Raw genomic sequence first — 18,696 nt, 5'->3', positions numbered from 1 at the left:
ATATATTGTAATATTTTTCCGCGTTTATGAATAATTCCATGATTTAAATATATTACAATATATTAAACATATAAATATGTCATATATTAACAATATCGACGCGCTATTATCCAAGTTCCTCTTTCATAGCTATATAAATCGTTTTCTCCCGAATTTATATGTTTATTTTCGCTTTTATGCGCTCTTTCGTTCGGCATCAACAAATAACGATACTCTGTGAAGCATATTCTGTGGGAGAATGAACAGCCTTGGGCTGCCAGAACATTAATTTGCAACATATTTACACTGTCAAGATATACTCCGAGTATACCAAGTATATCGATGATTCCCCAATATAGTGCAAGCTCGATTAGGCACGCTACATTAGGCACTCCGTTTTCTACGCTTCGTCGACGGTTAATGCTGCCTGCTCGTGAAATCGAGGGTGCACCCTTGCATGCTTGGAAAGCCGGAACTTGGTAAAAACAGGCGTGGAAAAAAAGACATATATTTATACAGTCGGCAGCAAACGCGTAAAGTTTAATTGTGTGAGAACAGTAAGAACAGCAAAAACTCCCTTAGATATACAGTTTTTACGGCACAATGTCGCATCAGTCGTTACCGTCGAATATTTCTCGAGAAAACGACGAACAATACAACAGAGCTTAGAAAATTGGTTACAAATTAGTCACCGGCGCATTTTGTTTTCTCGGAAATAAACCTTCTTCGGTCACAATCACAACGAAATACTCTCAAGACTTAATGAGGATTCTGCGTCATTGTGCGACCGTGATGCCCGTGAGCCTCGTAATCACCGATCTTACAAAGAAGATTTACGTAATGCGATATCCAGCAATTGCCCGACGATCCGCCACTGCATAATTGCATCTTTGGCACGAACAACTTAAGCGCGATCGCGATGTTCAGCGGCACGAACATTTGGCGCCTGCTGTACGGGTGAATCATTATTCCGTGAGGCACGAAATACGGTACAGGAAAGGATGACACCATTAGAATTCTCTCTCTAATTTATTCATTACACAATTGGTCTCGCGTCGCTTTTAATAAACAATTAAATCAAATGGCAAAGGTAAACTTTTAAACCTTTTAACGTTGAGACAATAAGAGAAGCCCTATGAACAAAGACAGTGCGATTGGGAAGAGGACCGTCATAGTTCGTAGCGTTGAAAGGGGCAGTAAGAGTTTTAATGAATCTCAATGAGGCCCTTACGCTCTTTGTTTACATTGGGATTTAGCCAACCGTTGAGGGTGACAGGATTTGAAATTACTTTAGCACTGATGTGCTGGCTGCAACGGACCATAACGGGGTGCATTTTAGAACGAACACTTTGCTCATCGCAATAGACGCGAGATAATGTCATTCATGGGTATTCATCGTACCCTCCGTTAAGCTATTCACAATGAATCATTATTACAGCGAATCTTTGTTCAGCGCGAAAGTAAGTATACCCTTCAAGAAATAGTGAGCATTGTAATAAATTAGTCTCGATTCTAATGTTAATGTTAATCACATATTTTGAAATTGTGCACTTCTGGAATATATTAGAAGATACACTGGTATAACGATTGATCTCAGAAATTTATGTAGATAGGTACATGCATCTTATTTCCGAGAATATATAATCGATTAAATGTGTAAAATTCTGATTTGTCATTTTTTTCATTAACGATCTTATTTACATATAATGATCGTTCATTTATATTACGAGCTTGGATCTTGCGATATCGATCTCAGGAAGCAATTAAAATCACTGGTCCGAATCCTTTAAGAAAAGTACATACTTGCTTCTTTGAGTCCATCTTTGTTACGCTTTACGAGTTGGAGGCCATTGCAATTTTCTACAATAATGATTGTCATTACTATATACATCCGCTATATGACTATTTATCCCTTCTTTAAAACAACATGCATCGTGATACAAGTATTTTATGAAAAATCAGTGTCCCCAGTGTATTCGCAAACGAACAATGAAAATGCAAACGAGAATAATTCTCACCGGTTGTTTTGTGATCATGATTTTTAATAATTTTGGCACAAGTGTCAAAGTTTCGTCAAAAGTCGATTTGGATTCCAACGAAAATGAAGAAACATTAGACAATCCGACCTTCACGATCTTAAATTTAAAGAAATCTGCTAATTCACCGGAATCAATTTTGCGTGCATCTAACCCATCGACATTAATCTGGCGTCAGGGAAACGAGTTCGTAAAAGAACCGAGAAAAAGAAGGATCTATACATTGCATGTGAGTAATAGACGTCATAAAAAAAAATTATGTAGTCGCGAGTTGAGTTTTTGTAAAAAACAATAAATACTCTATAATTGCGCTCATTTTTTACGTATTTACATGTGAATTTTTTAGATATTTGTGCATCATAACTAGTTTTTCAAGAAAATGTTATAAAGTAGTTGCTTTAACAGATTTACAATTTCCATATATCCATAAAATAAAACAAATAATAGATCACGCAATTAAAAATAATTGGAAAATTAAATTTATATATAAAATAGGTATAATTTATATATGAATAATTATACAATATGAATAGTATAATGATTAAAAAATTAGCTTATATTTAATTTGAGCTTAATTTAATTTTCAATTTAATGTTAAAAATTATACATTATATAAATTAGATAAATTATGATATATAAGAATCAATAATTATTATCAAGCATTATTATTTTGTAGTGGAAGACAAAATTAAGAAATAATCCGATTTATTTTATCCATAGTCAATAACTTCCAAGTCTTAATGTTAAGTATAAGCACATTAAATTAAACTCAGTTTTTTAATTTAAAATCAGATTTAGAATTAAATTAAAGCGTTCAATTCAATTTAATTTAAGAGAATTATTATTCAATCGATCCATAATCTATTATTCATCTTTTAATTTTACGTATATCAAATGTAAAGCTATTAAAAGCTAATATCAAATTAATTATTTCGCAACATTATAGCTTTCTCAAATAATCAGTTATTAAACATTTACGTGTAATGTATACACATTCTAAAAATATCCAAAATTAGTTCAAATTTATATATTAGTTTATCTCTTAAACACTCATGAGAGAGAGAGAGAGATAGCAAGTTTATATAAATTTTATAAGTCGAAAATCCATCAGTAGGTATATTTGAAATACTAATAAGTATCAAAAATGTTAGAACATTTATTATTATCAAATTAATTTAATGAAATAAATAATTAAGCATACTAAATTTACAGATGCTAACCTAATGTGTAACTAATATTAAATCCAATTCTATTTCCTTATTTGTATTTCTACTATTTCCTATGATTATCTAATATTTGACACACTTACCTATACTCGTTTTTACTGAAGTTAAATTTTAATCTCTATTCAACTAACTATTTATCTTTTTCTAATTGAATAAGTTGAACTGAGATTAAAGAAAGTTAATTTACATTGGTAGAACAGCATTAAATAATTTTCATTCTGTATTAAGAAGTTTTACAGAGTTTCGATTAATCATTATGAAAATTAATTATTTCATTTCAAAGTATTATGTTATTATTAGTAAGTTATTAACCATATAATATATTGGCGTTAAAAACTATTGTAGTTCTTTTAAGGTAATGCGATAATTAAATTTTTTGTAGGAAAATTCAGCGAAACAACCAAAAATAATCAATAATATTCAAGTCGTTGTGAATAGCAACGATAGTATGCCAAATGAAAATTCTTGCAAAAACAGTATATGTAACGTATCCATTTCCTCGAAATTAGATGAAAAAGGAAATATCGTCACCGAAGTGTATTTCAGTATTATCACGAAAGCAAAACCGAATGTTAAGATTGATGATGTTCCAGTAATCAATGGTTTTCGAGGTATCAGTGAGGACTATGATAAGCAACCAATTTTTCATTCAATAAATTCGCCACGTTCAATAGACGGGCATTTATATTTCAATAACATTCCACAGGTGAGAAAATTCGTTTGTTCCACTATATAAGATTTAATGCATGAGAGTCAATATTCAAGTAATTAAAGCTCACTTTCGATGATGTACATATAATTGTGTATAGATTTTAGGTAGAATTCTATTTACAATTCTACATGCTATATATTTGAATATCGTGTATATGTTTTAATGTAAATTTTATATAGATGTTTATTTCTTCAAATTTTTTTTATATTTCATAGTACATAAAATTATAGAATTTTACAGAATTTTATCTCCTTAACAGTTTAACACAACTATATATACCATCTGAAGTGAGTTTAAAAGATTTTTTGCAATATTTCAATATCTTAAAGATATGCTCTTCTTCTATCGTAACAGGTTCAATCTAATTATCATGGATATGGTGAGCCCCGGTATGGACGAACTTTTCGACAGCCTCAAATGTATTGGAATTATCATTTTGGAAATCATGGTAACGTGAGATTTCGGGGTCATAAGACACGGGTACGAGATAGACCTATAGTGGATGATAAGATTGAACCGCCACTTAGCAAGACCAAACCCGGCGACGACACATATTAATTATAAAATAATTTATTAAATTGTATGTAAAACTTTAATGATGTAAATATTGTTATAATATTAATCGTATTATTAAAAGCAATTTAATGATCACATAATAAAATTAAGAAATCAACATAAAAGCGTCAAGAGTTTAATTTATGCATAGTAGATACAATAATATGAATATATTTAAGTATATAAATGTAATAATTATAAATGCAGAATAGTCGTCAAAAGTGTTGCATTTACTCAATATTATTCGAGTAGAACATAACACTCACGTAAAGATTTTGTCAAGATTTTTAAATGTGTATATCGTGTATAAAAGTTATAACTTTTAAGAAAGAATATTAGTTCTAAGAGAAACTTGAGTATTTGTGTAGTAATCTTAAGGAAACATTTAACCCTGAGTTTTGAGAATTTTATGCTACAATCTTACTTTGTAACATCAACAATTTTGAATTATAAAACTTTATCGTTATCATGGTACGTTCTATACAGTACATGATAGTAAATTAATGATTATAAACATAGACACGATTAAGAGCATAATTTAATTAATCATACAGAGTACGATAAGAAATTTTTCCATTATCATTAACGCCTGTAATGGAAGATTTATGGTTAATCGGCCTGCCATCCGGACCGGTCATGCTGGAGGAGCTCGAACTAGAGAATACTCCGAAGCTGTTACCCGATGGCGGAGGAAGATCATCAGCAAATCTGGACTCTATTCCTGGAGAAGCCTATGACGGATAGATCGCCGGTAATAAACACTATATTGAGTAGACTGGAATCTGATTGTGTGCAAAATGAAGCATATTAACTGGACAATTTCTGTATTGCTTTTTGCGTGCGATAACTCATGAAAAAAAACGTAAAACTCACGGGACTGATTTGACCAGATTGAAAACCACCATATGGGCCTAAACCAATGCTGGCACTCGCAACCTGAGGTATGCCGCCACCGTAATTTTTGCCATCGTAATTAGCGGCTTCATTGGCCAAACGATTGTGGAGCTCCATGTTGCTATACAATACAAATTCTTATTTACAATGTGCTTTAGCAATGTATGAATGAGATAATTTGCAATTACATTTTTAAAAAATTAAAAATATTAAATACAAAACATTGAATGTTTCTCCTTGATCTTCAGCATAAGAAACTAGATAGACAATTCCTAAAACGAAATACGGGAAGAAATATCACCAAAAGAGCAAATAATACAAAATTTTACAGTAATTAATTATAGGGACAATGCTGTTTTAATTATGTAATAAAATTTTATACATAAAAAGTTTTACTTTAAATTTAAAATAACTTCAATATTTTTAAATATGTACTTAAATATATACTTATTGATCAAATTAATCTAGAATTTATATATTTAGAGAGAGATCTATTTTATTAACTAAATGACAGACTTGAAAGAGCTCTCTGTTGTTAAATGTTAAAACGATATTGAAATTGCGTAAGTGCAAATGATTTTATAAATATAATTTCAAGGAATTCCGCTCAAGTTAATTTTATGCTTCGATTATTTGCAATTTATATTACTCGAAGACTTACGCCTTATGTTGCGCCTCGATCTGCGCCTGAATTTGTTTGATCATATTAAAAGTAGGATCATTAAAACTAGGAAATTGCCCTGGGTAAAAGAATCCGGGTCCTGGATTATACGGATCTGCGAAAAAATACAGTACACGATAAGATACAAATAACAACATATTGTTAAAATCATGCATATACATGCAATTACATTTACTTATAAATCATATAAACTATCTAAAATAAGTGTACCTAAACAAATAAATAAATAAATACATAAATGCACACATACAAGTAAATAAATATATAAATAAATAATATAAATATATAAACGCACGCGAATATAATATAAATAAATAAATAAATAAATAAATGTCAAAAATTATTATCACGACATTAGTCGCTTTATATAGTATAAGATCCAATTACGTTCGACAGAATATCATGCATTTTTAAAAGAACATCAGCACGATTTCGCCAAACAAATTTCGAGATACGTAATTCTGATGTCTCTTCTTTGCCTTTGATATCCAATTGGTTTCAATCTTTTGCCGATCTTTTACAAATACCGAGAAATGTCCAAACCATAGCATGCAACCCCAATTTATTCATTATCCTCCACAATTCTGAGTCAGTCTTCGTTCTTGCATTTTTGGGTTCATGCTCGTACCTCCGCCGAAATTGAATCCGTTCTGATTTGGTGAATTATTCTTGTTCGGTGATATATCCTTGCTCGGTGAGTCATCCTTATTTGGTGGATTATCCTGATTTGGTAAATTATCTTGAAATCCTCCTCGACTACCGAAAGACGGCGTCGGAAATCCTGTCGGTGAAGCCGCCGTGGGAAATCCCATTGGATATCCTGGATATCCAAAACTTCCAGCGGACGCGCCTGCGGATGCGAATCCGGGCCCGCCGTTTGTACCGGTCCATGCATAGTTCGGTACATTATAATTTGGTATAGAGTTGAATCCAGAATCGAAACCTGAATCATAACCACCAGAACCGAATCCGGGTCCGAATCCAGGTCCGAAACCAGATCCGAATCCGGGTCCGAATCCGGATCCAAATCCGGGAGCGCCAAATGGTCCAGGAGTTGGCGCTTCATTCTTAGGTTCAGGTTTCTTAGTGGATTCTTCAGGTTCGTCGACATTCGAACGTGGCTGAATGTCGCTCGGTTTCTCGGAAGTTGGTTTCGTACTTTCTGAAGTTGTACTAGGCGTAGTGGATGGAGTTGTTGGAGTAGTAGAAGTGGATGTGGGAGTACTGGCAGAAGTGGAGGTCGGAGTAGTCGTGGGAGACGTCGCCTCTGTGGTAGTGGTTGGTGTAGTAGTTGGTTCAGTGGATGGGGTAGTTGTAGGCGACGTTGGAGGTGTAGTCGATGATGGTGTAGTTGAGGATGGTGTAGTTGAGGATGGTGTGGTCGATGATGATGTGGTCGATGATGGTGTGGTCGATGATGGTGTTGTTGTAGGATCTGATGTCGAGGAGGTTGTTGTAGTTGCTTGACTGGTAGTAGGTGTGGTGGTACTCTCACCATTCGAATCGTCAATTTCTCGCTTCACTCTGGACATCGTGGCGAACGGTCTGTCGGCGTGTTGTCCTCCAGCTTCGAAAAGAAACGAAAACAGAAGAGCAATTTTTTATCGATTGTTGCTACTTGAGGTGAAACTCGTTTTGTTGATGATTCTCAGCTACTGGTTGAAAAAGCATTGTTAGTTGTAACATGTCTTATGAGCATATCTTGAAATTCCATCACCAGAGACACGCAATTATGTACTAGAAATATTACTAGTCACACTTACACAATTACAATATGCGTATAATAATGCTTAATAGATAATAGATAACATTTAATAGATGTGTTACTAATCACAACATTGCATAAATAATAATGTTTAATAAACATAATGTGATGTGCTCAGATTTAAATGCTATACATATACATGTAGTATTTTATAAGGAGATACTAATATTCGGGAAACATTTAAAAATCATTCATATAAAATATACGACAATTAAAATCCTGGTTCAAATCCAGAACTATTTATAATATAAAAACCATCAGTCTATCAAATTATTAAAAAACTTGCCATTAAAATATAGTTGCGAACAAATTATTTTTATCACTGACTCATCTTCAGCTTAATTAGATAAAAGTTAATGATAACTTAACAATGTGTGATTAACCATGAACGTGACATTAACCATGAAAAATTAAAGTTGCACAGTCACGTTAATTTGATAAACCACGTACTTATAGCATTTCTTTTTTGATAATATTATGATGTTTAAAACCATTGATATTTACGTATGCTTCATCTCACTATTTCATCTTATTTATTAGTATTGTATTTAAATTAAAACTCTTTTTTTCAATTTACCTTTCTATTATTTAATTATCTCATTACTACAAATGCACACATATTATATATTGTAAATTTCCATTTTATATTAGAAAATATATTTCACTGGTAAATTTTTTCTGTTTAAACAAAAGTAGGCACATTTTAATAAGTCAATTAGCCGTATATTTTATATACCAATATGATAAGAATAGCGTGTCATGCACGAGACAAGAAAACGAAAAAGAGAAAATATGAAAAGATAATAAAAAAGAAAGTATCTTCTTATGAGTCAAGGTAAAGAACGGAATGAGGTCACGGTCTACAGGCGTCAAATTATCTTCATTTGGCTAGCAGTCGTGTGAGTAGTTACGCATGCGTTTATATGCGCAGACGAGCATGTTGTATCACGGAAAACGCATGGTTGCACAGACGAACATCAATCTTGGTTATCACGATTAATATCGTTCACGCTCTTAGCAATCGACGATTTAATGATGATTTAATGACGATTTAATCACTAACGATATTAATGCAACAATCTTCAATGTTTCTATATTCCATTTTTACGAAACAATCGGCGTGGATAATTTTGTCAGTTGTGTCAAATAAAATTATGTATAATGCACGTGTTATTTTCTTTTTCTAATTTTCTGTCATATATTTAAATATTATGATAATTGTAATTAATCAAGAACAAAATATTGAGAATAACATAGACGAGTAAGACGTGTATGATAAAATCAAGATATAATAATGATAGCTGAAATTTATGTTATATCCTTATTTATAAATAAAAAATATTAGTACTATTAATGGATAATCTTGAAAAAAAGAAAAAGAAATTAAATGTGTAAATTGCCTCACGCAAATTAACGTATTTGCACAATTATCATAAATCATAAATAATTTCAAGTCACTGAAAAAAGCTTGTTTATTGATTCAACGATGAGTTATGAATGTCTGTAAAAAGATTTTTGGTAAAGATTAGTGACAATATTTATAGCAAAATAATTAATGCCATAAATAAAAGATTATCGTAAATTATTCATTTTTCGAAGTATCTTTATCTACAATCGTACAATTTCTAAATGTTTACGTTCACAAAGAGAATGCCAACAGTCTGACAATAAACCTCTTCTTTGGCGTTGATTAAAATCATGAAATCAATTATACATCGAATTCGTCGTGGAATTTTGCTGCGTTTGCTACTCTCGCAATTATCCTGAAATTCCCGTGCACCGTCAGCTATTTCTGGTTAAATGCACAACGTTGTTGTTATATAACTTAATACTGGTTTTAACTTTTATCAACCTTGATGTATGTAGCAATAAGCAATTCTTTTTTTAATAATTGATTTCGTTAATAATTAACATTGCAGAATTAGCTCGATATCATTTACATATTATATCACATATTGTACAAAACACTAAAAAGATTATCTGATTAAAGATGGGAGGAAAAAAATGTTATGCATTGAACTCATGATTCTTTTTAATTACGATGAATATATTAATTTCTAGTGCGCAATTTATCTTCCCACCCTGTTCTCATAAATATTAGTACATTGAACTCTTAGTAGCAAACATTTGTAATAAAAAATGTAAAAAAGATTTTCTCACATAAAAATACTTTAATATCGTAATTGCAATCTAAATGTGAGTCTTAATTGCGGAAAACAATTGATGTTAAAATATTTGGTGCGTTCAAACGTACAGTATCATATTAGTAAACAAATAGAAAACTGTTAAACTCATGAATGAGAAAAATGGAACCTCAAGATTGTCTACTCACATCCGTAAGGATAACCAAAACCGGATCGAGCCTCCGTTCGAGTAGAACATAACACTCACGTAAAGATTTTGTCAAGATTTTTAAATGTGTATATCGTGTATATAAAAGTTATAACTTTTAAGAAAGGATATTAGTTCTAAGAGAAACTTGAGTATTTGTGTGGTAATCTTAAGGAAATATTTAACCCTGAGTTTTGAGAATTTTATGTTACAATCTGACTTTGTAATATCAACAATTTTGAATTATAAAACTTTATCATTATCATGGTACGTTCTATACAGTACATGATAGTAAATTAATGATTATAAACATAGACACGATTAAGAGCATAATTTAATTAATCATACAGAGTACGATAAGAAATTTTTCCATTATCATTAACGCCTGTAATGGAAGATTTATGGTTAATCGGCCTGCCATCCGGACCGGTCATGCTGGAGGAGCTCGAACTAGAGAATACTCCGAAGCTGTTACCCGATGGCGGAGGAAGATCATCAGCAAATCTGGACTCTATTCCTGGAGAAGCCTATGACGGATAGATCGCCGGTAATAAACACTATATTGAGTAGACTGGAATCTGATTGTGTGCAAAATGAAGCATATTAACTGGACAATTTCTGTATTGCTTTTTGCGTGCGATAACTCGTGAAAAAAACGTAAAACTCACGGGACTGATTTGACCAGATTGAAAACCACCATATGGGCCTAAACCAATGCTGGCACTCGCAACCTGAGGTATGCCGCCACCGTAATTTTTACCATCGTAATTAGCGGCTTCATTGGCCAAACGATTGTGGAGCTCCATGTTGCTATACAATACAAATTCTTATTTACAATGTGCTTTAGCAATGTATGAATGAGATAATTTGCAATTACATTTTTTAAAAATTAAAAATATTAGATACAAAACATTGAATGTTTCTCCTTGATCTTCAGCATAAGAAACTAGATAGACAATTCCTAAAACGAAATACGGGAAGAAATATCACCAAAAGAGCAAATAATCCAAAATTTTACAGTAATTAATTATAGGGACAATGCTGTTTTAATTATGTAATAAAATTTTATACATAAAAAGTTTTACTTTAAATTTAAAATAACTTCAATATTTTTAAATATGTACTTAAATATATACTTATTGATCAAATTAATCTAGAATTTATATATTTAGAGAGAGATCTATTTTATTAACTAAATGACAGACTTGAAAGAGCTCTCTGTTGTTAAATGTTAAAACGATATTGAAATTGCGTAAGTGCAAATGATTTTATAAATATAATTTCAAGGAATTCCGCTCAAGTTAATTTTATGCTTCGATTATTTGCAATTTATATTACTCGAAGACTTACGCCTTATGTTGCGCCTCGATCTGCGCCTGAATTTGTTTGATCATATTAAAAGTAGGATCATTAAAACTAGGAAATTGCCCTGGGTAAAAGAATCCGGGTCCTGGATTATACGGATCTGCGAAAAAATACAGTACACGATAAGATACAAATAACAACATATTGTTAAAATCATGCATATACATGCAATTACATTTACTTATAAATCATATAAACTATCTAAAATAAGTGTACCTAAACAAATAAATAAATAAATACATAAATGCACACATACAAGTAAATAAATATATAAATAAATAATATAAATATATAAACGCACGCGAATATAATATAAATAAATAAATAAATAAATAAATGTCAAAAATTATTATCACGACATTAGTCGCTTTATATAGTATAAGATCCAATTACGTTCGACAGAATATCATGCATTTTTAAAAGAACATCAGCACGATTTCGCCAAACAAATTTCGAGATACGTAATTCTGATGTCTCTTCTTTGCCTTTGATATCCAATTGGTTTCAATCTTTTGCCGATCTTTTACAAATACCGAGAAATGTCCAAACCATAGCATGCAACCCCAATTTATTCATTATCCTCCACAATTCTGAGTCAGTCTTCGTTCTTGCATTTTTGGGTTCATGCTCGTACCTCCGCCGAAATTGAATCCGTTCTGATTTGGTGAATTATTCTTGTTCGGTGATATATCCTTGCTCGGTGAGTCATCCTTATTTGGTGGATTATCCTGATTTGGTAAATTATCTTGAAATCCTCCTCGACTACCGAAAGACGGCGTCGGAAATCCTGTCGGTGAAGCCGCCGTGGGAAATCCCATTGGATATCCTGGATATCCAAAACTTCCAGCGGACGCGCCTGCGGATGCGAATCCGGGCCCGCCGTTTGTACCGGTCCATGCATAGTTCGGTACATTATAATTTGGTATAGAGTTGAATCCAGAATCGAAACCTGAATCATAACCACCAGAACCGAATCCGGGTCCGAATCCAGGTCCGAAACCAGATCCGAATCCGGGTCCGAATCCGGATCCAAATCCGGGAGCGCCAAATGGTCCAGGAGTTGGCGCTTCATTCTTAGGTTCAGGTTTCTTAGTGGATTCTTCAGGTTCGTCGACATTCGAACGTGGCTGAATGTCGCTCGGTTTCTCGGAAGTTGGTTTCGTACTTTCTGAAGTTGTACTAGGCGTAGTGGATGGAGTTGTTGGAGTAGTAGAAGTGGATGTGGGAGTACTGGCAGAAGTGGAGGTCGGAGTAGTCGTGGGAGACGTCGCCTCTGTGGTAGTGGTTGGTGTAGTAGTTGGTTCAGTGGATGGGGTAGTTGTAGGCGACGTTGGAGGTGTAGTCGATGATGGTGTAGTTGAGGATGGTGTAGTTGAGGATGGTGTGGTCGATGATGATGTGGTCGATGATGGTGTGGTCGATGATGGTGTTGTTGTAGGATCTGATGTCGAGGAGGTTGTTGTAGTTGCTTGACTGGTAGTAGGTGTGGTGGTACTCTCACCATTCGAATCGTCAATTTCTCGCTTCACTCTGGACATCGTGGCGAACGGTCTGTCGGCGTGTTGTCCTCCAGCTTCGAAAAGAAACGAAAACAGAAGAGCAATTTTTTATCGATTGTTGCTACTTGAGGTGAAACTCGTTTTGTTGATGATTCTCAGCTACTGGTTGAAAAAGCATTGTTAGTTGTAACATGTCTTATGAGCATATCTTGAAATTCCATCACCAGAGACACGCAATTATGTACTAGAAATATTACTAGTCACACTTACACAATTACAATATGCGTATAATAATGCTTAATAGATAATAGATAACATTTAATAGATGTGTTACTAATCACAACATTGCATAAATAATAATGTTTAATAAACATAATGTGATGTGCTCAGATTTAAATGCTATACATATACATGTAGTATTTTATAAGGAGATACTAATATTCGGGAAACATTTAAAAATCATTCATATAAAATATACGACAATTAAAATCCTGGTTCAAATCCAGAACTATTTATAATATAAAAACCATCAGTCTATCAAATTATTAAAAAACTTGCCATTAAAATATAGTTGCGAACAAATTATTTTTATCACTGACTCATCTTCAGCTTAATTAGATAAAAGTTAATGATAACTTAACAATGTGTGATTAACCATGAACGTGACATTAACCATGAAAAATTAAAGTTGCACAGTCACGTTAATTTGATAAACCACGTACTTATAGCATTTCTTTTTTGATAATATTATGATGTTTAAAACCATTGATATTTACGTATGCTTCATCTCACTATTTCATCTTATTTATTAGTATTGTATTTAAATTAAAACTCTTTTTTTCAATTTACCTTTCTATTATTTAATTATCTCATTACTACAAATGCACACATATTATATATTGTAAATTTCCATTTTATATTAGAAAATATATTTCACTGGTAAATTTTTTCTGTTTAAACAAAAGTAGGCACATTTTAATAAGTCAATTAGTCGTATATTTTATATACCAATATGATAAGAATAGCGTGTCATGCACGAGACAAGAAAACGAAAAAGAGAAAATATGAAAAGATAATAAAAAAGAAAGTATCTTCTTATGAGTCAAGGTAAAGAACGGAATGAGGTCACGGTCTACAGGCGTCAAATTATCTTCATTTGGCTAGCAGTCGTGTGAGTAGTTACGCATGCGTTTATATGCGCAGACGAGCATGTTGTATCACGGAAAACGCATGGTTGCACAGACGAACATCAATCTTGGTTATCACGATTAATATCGTTCACGCTCTTAGCAATCGACGATTTAATGATGATTTAATGACGATTTAATCACTAACGATATTAATGCAACAATCTTCAATGTTTCTATATTCCATTTTTACGAAACAATCGGCGTGGATAATTTTGTCAGTTGTGTCAAATAAAATTATGTATAATGCACGTGTTATTTTCTTTTTCTAATTTTCTGTCATATATTTAAATATTATGATAATTGTAATTAATCAAGAACAAAATATTGAGAATAACATAGACAAGTAAGACGTGTATGATAAAATCAAGATATAATAATGATAGCTGAAATTTATGTTATATCCTTATTTATAAATAAAAAATATTAGTACTATTAATGGATAATCTTGAAAAAAAGAAAAAGAAATTAAATGTGTAAATTGCCTCACGCAAATTAACGTATTTGCACAATTATCATAAATCATAAATAATTTCAAGTCACTGAAAAAAGCTTGTTTATTGATTCAACGATGAGTTATGAATGTCTGTAAAAAGATTTTTGGTAAAGATTAGTGACAATATTTATAGCAAAATAATTAATGCCATAAATAAAAGATTATCGTAAATTATTCATTTTTCGAAGTATCTTTATCTACAATCGTACAATTTCTAAATGTTTACGTTCACAAAGAGAATGCCAACAGTCTGACAATAAACCTCTTCTTTGGCGTTGATTAAAATCATGAAATCAATTATACATCGAATTCGTCGTGGAATTTTGCTGCGTTTGCTACTCTCGCAATTATCCTGAAATTCCCGTGCACCGTCAGCTATTTCTGGTTAAATGCACAACGTTGTTGTTATATAACTTAATACTGGTTTTAACTTTTATCAACCTTGATGTATGTAGCAATAAGCAATTCTTTTTTTAATAATTGATTTCATTAATAATTAACATTGCAGAATTAGCTCGATATCATTTACATATTATATCACATATTGTACAAAACACTAAAAAGATTATCTGATTAAAGATGGGAGGAAAAAAATGTTATGCATTGAACTCATGATTCTTTTTAATTACGATGAATATATTAATTTCTAGTGCGCAATTTATCTTCCCACCCTGTTCTCATAAATATTAGTACATTGAACTCTTAGTAGCAAACATTTGTAATAAAAAATGTAAAAAAGATTTTCTCACATAAAAATACTTTAATATCGTAATTGCAATCTAAATGTGAGTCTTAATTGCGGAAAACAATTGATGTTAAAATATTTGGTGCGTTCAAACGTACAGTATCATATTAGTAAACAAATAGAAAACTGTTAAACTCATGAATGAGAAAAATGGAACCTCAAGATCGCCTACTCACATCCGTAAGGATAACCAAAACCGGATCGAGCCTCCGTAAAGGATCCTAAGACAGCAACCAAAGCGAACAATGCGAAGATCCTACTATCCATTTTTCTGATGATATCGTCGATCAGTCGATGAAGTAAGTTAACGCGGAAAAACCAAGAAATAATAATTCTTACGTATATTATTGCTTATTATTTATATATCACTACTTTATCGCGTAAAGACCGAATGATCCTTATGTTGCCGCAGTCTGTAAAAGAATGACTGACTCAGCTGGTACTGCGATCATCTTATATAGCATCCACTCGTATTAGCACTTCATTACCTCCTATAGCACTTTTCCTTGCGATATTACGTTCATGAAAACTTCAAAAGAAATTTTACGTCATATTATTGATAAACGTCACGCGCGAGACCTGGATTATCCAGACGTGGATTTGCAAAATTTTATTGACATTGTTGCAAGATTGTTATGTGCCGCAATTTCATGTATAGTGTTAATATAATAAAAATTTGCAAATAAAATTCAATTTCACTATTGATGAAAAATTTTCAGTATAGTTTTTTATTTAAACAAGTGGATTATAAAATACAGCTTATTTGTAAAAAATAAAAGTCAAAACATTTTTCCGGTCTTGCAGCTTGCAATAATTGTAATTTCTATATAAATCTATGAATTGTTATAAAAAAATGTATTCACTGTTTTTAAATAAGGTAACATTTTTTTATAAATATGTCGAGATTTCATATTACAAATTTACTTAGAAAGCAAAATCGATTAACTGACTTAATATTTCTTTGTTCCACGATTATTCTGCGTTCGTTTAATTTGCCATTTTTACTGCGAATTCTGCTTGTTTTAATAGAATAGAATCGTTTAGACCTTGACAGTGATCTTGCTCTTTATACTACACCATCTCAATTCTTGTTATGTTGTGTTTATTTGGGAAAAACACATGATTTCATTTCTACAACTTGCACCACGATAACCCTATGATAATAGCAGCGCAAGTAGGAAATAATCGTGGACGGTGGAAACGTCTTCTTTTAATCATTGATTATAATCGTAGGATATAGTCAATATCGAAATAGTACATTCAAGATTGTAAAGGATTTTTCCATATCGAGAAGTCAAAGCGTTAATTATAGTTTTTCATTCACGCAAGATTTTAGTGAGTACGTGCATTTATGAGACTCAAGTTATCGTGTCCATATATGAAATTGCAACAAGTTGAAAGAAAAACGAAGTATTTTTCCGAACTATTTAACTGATATACATATGTAGATATTTGTTTCATTGTTACATCGATGGGAATATAAATTCGCTTTTACAATATTTATGAATTATTTGAGTAGAATTTTTACTGTTCTTTAATTTGATTTTCTATAATTTCGCAATTTTTAAAATCCTTTCTAAACAAACGTACATGTTTCGACACGTAATATCTATCCCGGAAAGGTTTTAATTTTCAATTATGTATATTCCGAACTCTATTAATACTAATAAAGCTATTAATCGAAATAATCAATATGTTTTTCAATTTATTCCTTAGTGCTTATGATTGAAAGAAAACACATTAGATAGTATCGAGACTTATCGTTAGACAGTAAGCATTGCTGCTTCAAATCTCTCTAATATCTCTTTGAGATATGAGAATATTTCTCCGTGACCTATCACTCCTGATAATCTGATTACGAGTAATTTTAGCTTCCTTTAATTGCGAAATCCAATACTGTGTATACATTTATTGCCATCAATCATAATTTTTTCAGTAGTCGATATTTCACCCAGTATCACCATTAATAGCGTCAATTTGCGCGTAATTGTTTATAAATAATAATGGCCTGTCACTAGACGATCGCGGCTGGTTTCCACATCCTGTTAGACTGATAATCGATCCAGGATAATAGCGATTACTCCATCGTTCTCTGGTCCCCTTAAACCCGCGCCCGAAGCTCGAGCGCGTATTTTCCAATTAATCGATCAGAGTAATTCTACAAACAATTGATTATCGGCTAGCAGCTAACAAATTAGTACCCTCTCAGTTGCATTCGCGGAACTTCTACGCGCAGTAATATTTCATTCAAACTAATTATGAACAGCATAAGTAAAATGTCTTAACACGATGCATCGCCTTTTACTCATGATATTGTTGCACGTTTAGTCACGGCACGACATGACTCAAACGCACATATTTTTTAAATATGAGCGATAAAAATATTCCATTCCGGTGAAAAATGATGCACCAAAAAAATGTTAAGGAATCTATGTTAAGGATGTATTTTATCTAGTTTTACAAATGTGTTAATACTTATACTTTAAACAAACTATATACATATAATAATTGTGTTTATGTTTTGTTTTTGTTGAACAACACGTACATTTTTTAGTTTATTTATTTTATTTGTTATTATTGTTATTATTTTATGAACTAAAATTAAGAAATGATAACAAAAATCTAAATTTTTTTAAATAAATCGAGTTATAAGTACTTTGAGTTTTCAAACTAATTTATACAAAGTTTCATTTCAATTTAATTACAATGATTAGTTACAAAGATTTAGAACAAATAAATATTTTGTTCATTTATTGAACAACTAGTCCATGCATCGCAATATAACTTTACATAAATACTTTGAATAACTATAAAGTACTTACATTAAAAAACTGGGATTTTTCTAATTTATTTTATAGTATATTTCTATACATTTCTATTACAGCACAGATTTAAAAAATACTACTATTTGTTAAAACAACTTATGATTCAAATAATACACCGTCACTAAAAAAATGTGTTGTATTACCTTTAAATGCGATTTAGAATAATCTGTAATTTTTTCATAATTTTCTTATTATTTTCAAAATGTATGCGATATATAAGAATGAGCAAATATTATTCATGTCGTAAAGAAGTTTGTATTTTTGTTTATACGATTGATTTATATATAAAACCGGACACATTTCTCTATACAATGCTGTAAACTTATTTTCTATTTTCAAAAACGATAATGTGTATATTTTCTTTTCTATTTATCTTTCAATATATATATATATATATAT

At 31.6% G+C, this 18,696-nt stretch overlaps 4 protein-coding genes across 6 annotated transcripts in view; 2 read left to right on the top strand and 2 right to left on the bottom strand.

The window, feature by feature from the left end:
• Positions 1-1,679: 1,679 nt before the first annotated feature.
• LOC108761392 (uncharacterized) lies at positions 1,680-4,557 on the top strand. The gene is made up of 3 exons (XM_018507891.1): positions 1,680-2,244; positions 3,624-3,947; positions 4,308-4,557. Exons 1-3 carry the CDS (start codon positions 1,930-1,932, stop codon positions 4,509-4,511), a joined length of 843 nt encoding a protein of 280 aa, XP_018363393.1. The 5' UTR covers positions 1,680-1,929; the 3' UTR covers positions 4,512-4,557.
• A 300-nt stretch (positions 4,558-4,857) lies between these two features.
• Positions 4,858-10,467, bottom strand: LOC108761323 (uncharacterized protein DDB_G0271670). Its single transcript, XM_018507779.1, has 6 exons — positions 10,461-10,467; positions 10,182-10,235; positions 6,713-7,651; positions 6,064-6,178; positions 5,382-5,523; positions 4,858-5,239 (listed from the first exon to the last, which is right to left on the bottom strand). The coding sequence occupies exons 1-6, from the start codon at positions 10,465-10,467 to the stop codon at positions 5,051-5,053; spliced, it is 1,446 nt and encodes a 481-aa protein (XP_018363281.1). The 3' UTR covers positions 4,858-5,050.
• LOC108761489 (nuclear pore complex protein DDB_G0274915) lies at positions 10,325-15,900 on the bottom strand. 3 transcript variants are annotated; one of them, XM_018508097.1, is made up of 6 exons: positions 15,649-15,900; positions 12,952-13,118; positions 12,180-12,906; positions 11,531-11,645; positions 10,849-10,990; positions 10,325-10,707 (listed from the first exon to the last, which is right to left on the bottom strand). In XM_018508097.1, the coding sequence occupies exons 1-6, from the start codon at positions 15,737-15,739 to the stop codon at positions 10,519-10,521; spliced, it is 1,431 nt and encodes a 476-aa protein (XP_018363599.1). In that variant the 5' UTR covers positions 15,740-15,900; the 3' UTR covers positions 10,325-10,518. The 3 variants fall into 3 exon arrangements, with proteins under 3 accessions (XP_018363599.1, XP_018363598.1, XP_018363600.1); XM_018508096.1 differs by having other exon boundaries at positions 12,180-13,118; positions 15,649-15,899; XM_018508098.1 differs by having other exon boundaries at positions 10,628-10,758; positions 12,180-13,118; positions 15,649-15,898.
• Positions 15,767-18,696, top strand: part of LOC108761322 (uncharacterized) — a 7,568-nt gene continuing 4,638 nt past the window's right edge. The window contains exon 1 of the mRNA XM_018507778.1: positions 15,767-15,771. Coding sequence (XP_018363280.1) covers positions 15,767-15,771 — 5 coding nt within the window. The remainder of the gene's footprint in view (positions 15,772-18,696) is intronic.

The sequence above is a fragment of the Trachymyrmex cornetzi genome, unplaced genomic scaffold, assembly GCF_001594075.2.
Source record: "Trachymyrmex cornetzi isolate Tcor2-1 unplaced genomic scaffold, Tcor1.1 scaffold248, whole genome shotgun sequence".
Lineage (NCBI taxonomy): Eukaryota > Metazoa > Arthropoda > Insecta > Hymenoptera > Formicidae > Trachymyrmex > Trachymyrmex cornetzi.
Note: the sequence above shows the minus strand (reverse complement) of the source record. Positions and strands in the feature narration are given on the sequence as shown.

Coding starts and splice junctions, on each gene's coding strand:
- LOC108761392 (XM_018507891.1), top strand. CDS start 1,930: ATGAAAAATCAGTGTCCCCAGTGTATTCGCAAACGAACAATGAAAATG. Junction 2,245..3,623: donor GAAGGATCTATACATTGCAT/GTGAGTAATAGA, acceptor AATTTTTTGTAG/GAAAATTCAGCGAAACAACC. Junction 3,948..4,307: donor ATTTCAATAACATTCCACAG/GTGAGAAAATTC, acceptor CTATCGTAACAG/GTTCAATCTAATTATCATGG.
- LOC108761323 (XM_018507779.1), bottom strand. Junction 7,652..10,181: donor TTTTGGTTATCCTTACGGAT/GTGAGTAGACAA, acceptor TTCTTTTCGAAG/CTGGAGGACAACACGCCGAC. Junction 6,179..6,712: donor CGGATTCAATTTCGGCGGAG/GTACGAGCATGA, acceptor ATTTTTTCGCAG/ATCCGTATAATCCAGGACCC.
- LOC108761489 (XM_018508096.1), bottom strand. CDS start 15,739: ATGGATAGTAGGATCTTCGCATTGTTCGCTTTGGTTGCTGTCTTAGGA. Junction 11,646..12,179: donor CGGATTCAATTTCGGCGGAG/GTACGAGCATGA, acceptor ATTTTTTCGCAG/ATCCGTATAATCCAGGACCC. Junction 10,708..10,848: donor AATCTGGTCAAATCAGTCCC/GTGAGTTTTACG, acceptor TATCCGTCATAG/GCTTCTCCAGGAATAGAGTC.